Source organism: Oryzias melastigma, linkage group LG22 (genome assembly GCF_002922805.2).
Source record: "Oryzias melastigma strain HK-1 linkage group LG22, ASM292280v2, whole genome shotgun sequence".
In the NCBI taxonomy this organism is placed as follows: Eukaryota; Metazoa; Chordata; class Actinopteri; order Beloniformes; family Adrianichthyidae; genus Oryzias; species Oryzias melastigma.
Genome location: NC_050533.1, coordinates 16,942,296 through 16,951,768, shown reverse-complemented (window position 1 = coordinate 16,951,768; position 9,473 = coordinate 16,942,296). Strand labels below are relative to the sequence as shown.

Sequence of the window (9,473 nt, the reverse complement as noted above, 5' to 3'; positions counted from 1 at the left end):
AAATAACAGAAAACAAAATTATGGTGTGTACAAAAATCTTTTTTTTGACATGTTAAAAGAATGATTTGTGTAATTTGATACTTTTAGAGGATTTTTTAATCTTTCCTTGGCTTCTTTATGCACATTAATATTATAACTTACCTGGGATGCCCAAACTTTTGATCCCCGCTGGATGTAGTTGTAAGTATATGATCACAGCCAATATGTGGAGGATCGGATTGGTAGAAAACCGCCCAGCCGATCCTCAAAGTTTATTACATTTATCCTCTTTTTCTCTACATTGACTTTGTTTATTTGTCAGCTTGTTAATTGGCTGCCAATTACTCCAAGAGGTGCTAAAGCTGCTGCCTGTCTGCGGCTGGAAGTGTTATAATTAATGCTGTAATGACCCCCTCTGTAAGGATTGCGGAACCTCTAATTCACAGAAAATGTGTTCGGGAGTTCCTTTCAAAGTAAGATAACGATCAGGGAAAAAAACGGAGCATTTTTCGTCAGAGGAGTTGCCTGCAGCTCCCTGTGCTGGAGGTGGCGTTACCGCACCCTCGACTCCGATCCAAGCTTTGTTTAGGCGCAGCGGGAGAACGCTGATAAACAACTTCGACTTCTGATCCGCGCTCATTCCCGCGCCTGTGTTTTCTCTCTTAAAGCAAAGACAGATCAGGCCTTCAAAGAGTTCCTGGATGCGAGGAACCACACCAAGCAGCACTCCTCCACCCTGGAGTCGTATCTGATCAAACCCGTGCAGAGGGTGCTCAAGTACCCCCTCCTGCTGAGAGAGCTGGTGTCTCTCACTGATGCAGACAGCGAGGAGCACCATCACCTCACCGGTACACAGCGTACAAGATCACATGTTCACATGTCTAGTACAAAGTTAAAAACCAGCATTTTCTTTTCTGCAGAGGCTCTGAAAGCTATGGAGAAGGTGGCGAGCCACATCAATGAGATGCAGAAGATCTACGAGGATTACGGCTCCGTGTTTGATCAGCTAGTGGCGGAGCAGACCGGCCACGATAAAGAGGTGGGATTAGAAAAATTCAATTTCTAAACCATCATCTGCGATAATTGGACATTCATTCCGGACTGAGCTGGAAAGCTCTCAGACAGACGTGCTCCAGGCTGATTCATAAATAAAAAAATATTTATTAGTTATTTTATTCCGCTTGAATTCAGCCCACAGTAAATAGATCCGAGAGGAGCTGTTTAGCGCCATTGCTTTTCCCCCAGGGAACGAATATATTAGAGAAAAATGTTGAATATTTATGCCAAAAAAAGGGGGAATTCTGGGTAATGTTTAAAAATGTTTCTTGTTTTTAAAATATGTAAAGACCAAGGAAAGATTTTCCTCTTTAAATCTGCTAGAATCTATATATATTTTTCCCATAAAAAGCTAATATTTGTGTCTTCATTCAGGTCACAGAGATTTCCATGGGGGAGTTTCTGGTTCACTCGTCGGTGGTCTGGCTCAACCCTCACCCTTCTCTGGGCCGCATGAGAAAAGACCCTGAAATCACAGTATTTGGTGAGTCTTGATCTATTTTAAGCCAAAAAATCCAAAAACGTCATTTTCAGGACATAGTCTCTGCAGAGCGACATTAAAAATTCACCTCTGAGCTGTCACTTCCCATCATCCATCTGTTTACACTCTCTCCTGCTAGCTTACAGCCCCTCACAACCCCAATATTACCGGTGCAACAAAAATGGCGAGCAATAATCACTAGCAAAATGTCAGAAGAACATGTTAAAAACATCATTTTCATCGGAGCGGTTCTTTAATCTGCTACGAGTGCAGGATTGCACCCAGCCTGTGAATTTAAACATACATAGCTGTAATGTTGATATATGCTTAAAGGCTTCAAGCTGGCATCTAAAGTGCTTCTGTGGAATTCATTCCTTCACTCAGCGTTCCCCAGGAGGCGTTCACTGTCAAAAAATAAGACGCTTTATGTGTTTTGTTTTGTTTTTTTTCCTCTTCTTGCTCACCAGTTTTCAAGAAAGCGGTGATATTGGTCTACAGGGAAACCAACAAGCTGAAGAAGAAGATGGTGAGACTCTCATATTTCTCCCCACGCTGCAGACGCCTGAAACATGGTTTTAATCTCCTCTACTCCCACGTTTCTGATCACCAGACCAACCCTCGTTCAGCACTTTGTCACGGCGAGTCCGACCCGTTCAAGTTCTGCTGGCTCATCCCGCTTTCTGCACTGCAGGTCCGACTAGGAAACACTGCAGGTGAGGCTACGGCGTGGAAGCACATCCACTTCATATCCACCCCCCCTTTTTAAATCAGCCTGCTTCCCCCATAAGCCATCCTTCTGGCGTTTCTGCTCAAGTCCCCGGCTTCATATCTCGTTCAGAAACCATAAAGCCTGTTTGGACTGTGCGATTAAAAGCCTCGACTTTATTTCCTCGCTCTCCCAGGAACCGGAGCAGAGAGCAGCTGCATCTGGGAGCTGATTCACTCCCGGTCTGAGGTGGAGGGTCGGCCGGAGACCGTCTTTCAGCTTTGCAGCAGGTCAGAACACTCCCACAGTTAATGGTCGCTTCGTTACGCACAATTTAGCTTGATCTCCATGACAGGAACATTTAACAGTGGAAAGTGAATCACTTCTCATTAAAGTTTTAGCTTTTTTTTTTTCATTTGACCAATTAATTTATTTTAACTGAATGTGTTATATTTATTTTTTGTCAATAAAAAATGAATAAAGAAATAAGTATTAAAATAAAACAATATTTTTTATATTTTAGATTTTTTTTTATATGTTTTTACATTTAATTCTATATTTTGGAGCCAGAAAGTTTCAGCTGGTTAAAAGAAATGTGGGGTGAAAAAAAATCTAAATTTTCTTTAGTTATGAATGTTTTTTTTTCCATCTCAAAAATGTATCTTTTAAATATTTATTTAGGTTTCGCTGTGTCAAAAGCTAGAGGTTTCTGCTTTGGATCTTCGTCACACACTTCCAAAAATAAAAGAAATTCTAATGAAGTTGTTGGAATTAAGACATTTATCTTGTAGTGTCCTGATCCAGTCACTTCTAAACAGACTCGTTTCATTTAACACAATCTTTTAGTCACATTTGGAGGTCAGTTTTACAAACAGAATAGTTATTTTTGTTATAAAACTACTAGAGGGAAAATCTAGTTCCTGTTCTACTTTGAAAACAAGGCAAACAAAATAATAATTTTAAACCTTTTTTTAGCTTTACATTTGCTTAGTTCCATTTGAAGGTTTTTACATTTTCCAAAATATTTAAAAAATACTGGAACCAAATTCGTCTGCTTTGAAGCATGTCTGAATTGTGGATAAAATGGTTGAAGGTGCAATGACATTTCAGGAAATATTACCTTTCCCAGCCAACAGGATTTTTCTTCTACTTGAGGAAAATATTTAGATTATTTTTATTAATATATATACATTTTTTTTTCACTTGAATTTGAATTTTCTTTTGGTGTTAGTTGTTTTATAATCTAATCTTATCTTTTAAATATAAAATTAATATCAATGACATGTAACTAACAAGTGTTATAAGATGCTAAATGATAAAAAGTAATTACATAGATTTGTGGGTTTTCTATTTAAGTTTATCTGATTTTTTTTTCTTTTAAAGTTGCTAAACCTAAAACTAATTTGATCCCAAATCATGACACTTCCACCACAGCATTAGTGTTCTCTTTTTTCCCTAGACAACATATTTCTCAAAAAGTTTCCATTCCTTTCACAAGAAAATCTGTTCCAATAATTTGACTTATTTTCTAGTTTGTGTTTACCTTTTTCAAACACAGGTGAGCAATTTGTCCTAAATCTGCTCTCATGAACCCCAAATCTGTTCCATTAGGCTAGCAGTGAGGTCTGGCGTGGCGCTAGCCTTCAGTCATTCAAACCCTCCGTGACTAAAGTGCTAATTCTCATTACACACTGTGAAATTGGGATCTCGTCTAATAAATTAAATCAGTTTTTTTTTTTTTTTTTCGCCGCTCTCAGCAGAGCGCTTGGACAGATCCTCGTCATTTTGTCTGCTCCTTGAGAGTGAATTGTAAAATCGTCTTCATGCCATCTCTCCCTCAGTGGTCCAGAGAGTAAGGTTGGGATTGTGAAGGTGATCCGCTCCATCCTCCGGGAGAACGTGAAGAGGAACTTGAGGAGTGAAGGGACGTCGGAGGGAAGCTGTAAGGAGCGTCTGACCCCCCTGCGCAGCACCCTGCCCTCCTCCGCCAAGCTGGGTAAGACAGAAACTTCCATTTTTTTAGGATTTTCTCACTGCAAGAACCTGAAAAAATGGATCTGGACTATTGGAGATCATCACAAAACATTATAGTGGGTCAAAACTTCTTTTAATTATGGTCATGCTTCCTCTATGGTAAATCAAAAAACTGTTGCACAGTGTCTGAGTTGTCACAGAGCAACCCCGCCCCTCTTCCCTAACCTATATTGCAGATATGGTCTTTTTCCTTCAACATTTTTTCGTCTGCTCCTAATTCACAGCAATTAAAATGAAGAAATGCTCAGAAATGCAATTTTAAGCTTCATTTTCTTTATAAAAATGCCACTAAAAGCCCATTTTCATTGGAGTGGGTCTCTAAAGTGTGACGTCTGCTCTTGTCAGGTTCCTCCAGAGCTTCCTGGATGTGTAAGCAGCGCACTGAAGAAGCATCCTCCCAAGGAGGGAACCTCAGGCCGGGTCCAGACTCGGACGATGGAAGCTTAAGCAGCGGGACCTACAGTTTCTCCGGCGCTCCTCCAGCCTGCACCTCCTCCGACTCCCAGCACTGGCCGCAGACCCGCAGGTCCTCCTCGAAGGCCCGCTCCCCCTCCGTCAAAGAGTCCGACATTTTAAGCGACGAGGACGATGACGGCTTCATCGAGGGCGGAGCGAGGAGGAGCAGCGGCGACAGCGGCTCCCCGACCAGCGCCATCGAGGCCCAGTTCCTGGAGCTCAAACTGTCGGAGAACGCCTCCTCCAAACGGGCGCCGGCGCCGCGCGTGCAGCCCGAGAGAGTCGGGGACACACCGGAGGTGCAGCCCAAGCTGGTGCGCGGACACTTCAGCGCGGTGAAGAGGAAAAGCAGTGGCGCCCGGCGGAGCCCGCACATGCTATTGCACATGAAGGATCAGCACCGGTCACTGGACAGCCAGACCAGTCCCACGTCTCCAACCGGAGTGGACCTGAACTCGCTGCTGGAGAGGGAGTTCAGCGTGCAGAGCCTGACCTCCGTGGTGAATGAAGACTGTTTCTTTGACGCAGCAGAGAGCTGTGCATCCGACTCCAGAAAGAACCCCTCTTCTTAGTAGAACTTAACTACTCTCTACCCGACCCATGCGGTGAGGGGTTAGGGGGTTCTGCTGCAGCCTGATAGAGCCCCGTGCATTGTTGTGGAGTCCAGCAGAGCGGCTGTGAAGCTCCACGCTCAGTAAGTGTGACGCCTGCCAGCTCAGAGGTGAGCTGTGAAACACCTGTCTGGCAGAGCGGGCTCCACACAGCAGCAGTGAGGGGGATTTCTCTGGACTCTGCTGGCCGTCTGAGTGACAGTCCAGCTTCCCTCCCTTCACGGCTCAGCCTGATTGGCATTTCTTCACCCGACTTTTGACCTTTTTTCTGTGAAGAAACGGTGAGAATATCTAAGCCTGTCACTTCCCAATGCAAGTCCAGAGAGCATATATAGCCACAGGAGATGAATCAGGATTCTCTGGCAGGCACAGGACGCATTTGGCTGGGTTAGACAGACAGCAGGCTTTCACATGAGCTCAGATGGCCGAGTGTTTGGTTCGACTTAATAAAACGCAGCTGATAGAAACAAGAAAAACGAGGAGGGGGGACGGACGGACTCACACCCTGGAAGCCTTTTTGCTGGTTCTGGTGCACTAAAGTACACTGTTTGCCTATAAAGTTGAATTATTTTTCTATGTACAGATCATGCTATACTACTGTTTTTATTTATTTCTGAGAACCTTTTTAGATGAAGGCTTAAACTTAAAGAATTTCTCCTAAATTAAAAAAAAAAATCTGATTTGTTTGTTGGCTGTTTATTTGATTTTTCTCAAAGCTGGATTTGCTTTTTGGCTGTTTCTCAAGTGTTGGATCTTTTATAAAAAAATATATTTTCCCTTTTTTTAAATGTATGCATACTTGATACTGTACAGTTAAGAAATAAGAATTTACAATAAAACGAGCTGATATTTTTTCTGTAAAGATCTTCAATAGATGAAGGTACATTTTGAGGTACTATCAAAAAAGTAAAGGCAAACCACTAAATATTTTAGTTTAACTTTTCAAAGCCTTTAATGCTAGAATACCAATGAATGTGAATGCTCTATTCTCATGGATTTTTTTAAATAAACATTTTACTTATGGACTACATCCCAATGACTTATCTGCACCTTCCATTCTGCATTGAATACATGCAACAGTCAGGGACCCTACTGTGAAAACAAATGGTACAATCCTCAATAAAATACAAAATTGATGCAGAAATTGGCAGAAATTCTCTAATGTAATAATTGGATTTAATGAGCTGGAATCTTTGATTTCATAGCAGACATCTACAAGGATGATTAGTTTATTATTTATTAAGCAATAACAGCTAAAAGCGTATTCATTGTTCCATAAACTCCACCAATAAAACATCCGCTTAATGTTTTAGAATCTGTAGACGCTGGACATTCTCTGTCACAAAACAGAAAAAAAATTATTTGGAAATAATAGGAAATGGTCAAATTCCAAACTTACAATTTTAACTTTTTCCTTTAATTAAGTCATTTTTTTTAAATGAACTTATATTTTTTAATGGAATCTACCATTTTTGTTCTATATATCATTTATAAATTAAATTTATCATAAAAAATTAAGTCGTTGATTGAGTTGGGAAAATTTCAATTCAATCACTTGTAAATAAGAAACACGCCTCTACTGATAAAGATATATTAATTCTTATCAAAACTTAACTTCCTCTCTTTGTTTTCATGAGTAGAAAAAAAATATATATCTTTCATACAAAGCTCAAAAAAAAGAAAACAAAAATGGTCAATTTGTCTTTTCTTTTATGCAAGCATTAGTTCCTAAACCCCCCTAGTGGTCATTTAAGGAACTGTCACATTAGGTTCTTCAACTTCAGAGCTCGCTCAGGAGGAGGCCACGTCGAAGGTTTTGTAAAAACTGCGACTCGGGGGTGAAAAAACTCAAAACAAGTAGTGAGCTTGTGCAGGAGTTGGTTATTTTTGACTAAAACTAAAGATGGTGGAGAAACATGTCTCGTTTGAAGTTGAAAAACCATTACATTTTTAGATGGTTATAAAATGATAACTACTCTGCTAGTTCCAGGACTCCCGTTTACCCTCAGAACTGTCTTAATCCTTGATGATATAGATTCAACAAGGTACTGGAAACATCCTCGGACAGTTTGGTTCATATTGACATGATAGCATCACAGATGCTGCAGATTTGCCGATCTCCTGTTCACCACATCCCAAAGGTGATCTATTGGGATCTGGTGACTGTGGAGGTCACTGAGAACCGATGTAAGGTGCAATTATGAACTCTGATACTATAATTCCATTTAAAAAACTTTCATTTAATAGTCTTTTAAAATAAAAAAAAAAGAATGAAACCTCTCCGGCTGACATGTCGGTGTTTTTGGATTCCGTCAGTTTGCACAGCCCTCCTCTGCTCCAGAGGCTCGTCTCGCCTCATATTCCCTGTTTATCCTTCATCCAGGTTTTCCCCCCACATTCTAAACAGCTCTGAGGCAGACAGCCAAACATTTAAATCTGTGTACACAAGCCCCTTTACAACTTCATTTTACAGTCTGTGACAAATCACTGACTGCAGCGACACACTCCATGACAGTAATGATGAAGGATGAGGAGATGAAAGCCGCGATTCATGAGGAAGATTCCGGAAAAAAAACTAATCATTTTTGCTTTTGATATCTTCAGAGCATTACATTGAGCGAGTACCTGTTAAATCAGCTGCATTTATACACAAACGTATCAACAAATCTAAAGTTTTCCTATGAAAAACGAACACAATTGAACAAAAATACTTATTCTAATTAAATATTTTATTTAATTACCTATCTAAACACCTTTCTACTAATTTAGAGAAGGTAAACATCCTTTTCAACCTAATAATTTAATTTAGTTAAATTTAATCCATATATTAAGCTGGATTAATTTTATATTTGCTCACTTCTTTATTTTGCTTCCAAAATCCAATTTCAATAGAAAAATTTACAGAATATGAAGAAATTAAAGGGAATATATTATTTTACGTGTAAAATCATCTATTATAGATACTGTGAAAGCTTAACTTTCTAAAATAATGCTGCTTACATTTCATAGTATTTTGCTGAGACAAACTGTAAATTCGAGGCGTCTGTTGACGGAGTGAGGAAGGAGTTTGGAGGCAGCAGCAGTGGAGTTGGGGAGTGGGAGGTGGGTTTACCACGGCGAACTGTCTCACTGCTGTGTCAAAGCAGCCCGAGGCCGCATGTCGACTTTGACACGCCTTTTAAATGCTGCGAGACATGAGCTGTCAGAGGAACTCTTTATACGGCGCCATGACAATTTTCTAACAATTTTATGCCCAAGAGCAGCAAACGCTGCCTTTGGCTGAAGAACAGATCGCTACGAGAACCGAAGAATGGAAGCTGGGAGTGTTAAGATCTTATTCAAGAAGAAAATAAAACCGTAACGGAAAACTTACAGAATAATCAATGATTCTTTACTCACAGTCAGCCAATGAAAATCAGATATTTGTTTTAACAGAAAAAAATTAAAAAGGCTAAGACAAAAATAGTATAGAAATAAAGGGAATTAACAGAAGTCACTGAGCTGTCTAGTGATGAATGTGGAATGATGAATTAAATTAACCCTAGAACACGTTCGCTCCAAATATTTACCCAATATTATACATCCACAAAATGTATTTGTCATATAAATAGATCAAAATATGACAACATGTGATAAATTAGTCGTTTTCTATTATTTTCAACTGTGGTTTATGTAACAAAATGGAAATAAAAACCATAGGAAGATCCTAAGAACATGCTTGAAAATAAATAAAAAAAATAAGGATTTGAGAAGAAGAAATTCCTAAAAAATAATAATAATGATACTGGAGACTTGACCTTTTGTTCAACCATTAATGGGACATGTGAGACTTTATCCAAGGATCCAGGAAAATAAATGCAATTTGATGTAGAAAATACAGCAAAGCTCCTTGCTTTGATCTCTCAGGGGGCGGGGTTTACATCAGTTCCACCCACAATTTGGAAGCAACTTTCTCATGAACTGCTGTTGCTCTGCAGCAAGTATGTTATAGAAAACAGCCATTTAAAAATTAAAAAATAGATTAAAAGGTGATTGGAGTGGAACTTTAAAGTGTTTGTGTGTATCTGATCAATCTGTGGGGGTAAAATAAAGGATTCAAACTGAACTGGACCACCAAAATAAAAGGAAGTCTGAAATTTGGAGTCGTGGA

The 9,473-nt window shown here is 39.8% G+C and overlaps 1 protein-coding gene across 3 annotated transcripts in view; it reads left to right on the top strand.

The window, feature by feature from the left end:
* Positions 1 to 6,003, top strand: part of tiam2a (TIAM Rac1 associated GEF 2a) — a 65,180-nt gene extending 59,177 nt beyond the window's left edge. For all 3 annotated transcript variants that reach the window (XM_024265861.2, XM_024265886.2, XM_024265853.2), the window contains exons 20-27: positions 648 to 827; positions 900 to 1,018; positions 1,411 to 1,519; positions 1,984 to 2,042; positions 2,127 to 2,229; positions 2,419 to 2,512; positions 4,064 to 4,218; positions 4,602 to 6,003. In XM_024265861.2, coding sequence (XP_024121629.1) covers positions 648 to 827; positions 900 to 1,018; positions 1,411 to 1,519; positions 1,984 to 2,042; positions 2,127 to 2,229; positions 2,419 to 2,512; positions 4,064 to 4,218; positions 4,602 to 5,284 — 1,502 coding nt within the window. In that variant the 3' untranslated portion in view covers positions 5,285 to 6,003. The remainder of the gene's footprint in view (positions 1 to 647; positions 828 to 899; positions 1,019 to 1,410; positions 1,520 to 1,983; positions 2,043 to 2,126; positions 2,230 to 2,418; positions 2,513 to 4,063; positions 4,219 to 4,601) is intronic.
* Positions 6,004 to 9,473: the final 3,470 nt, after the last annotated feature.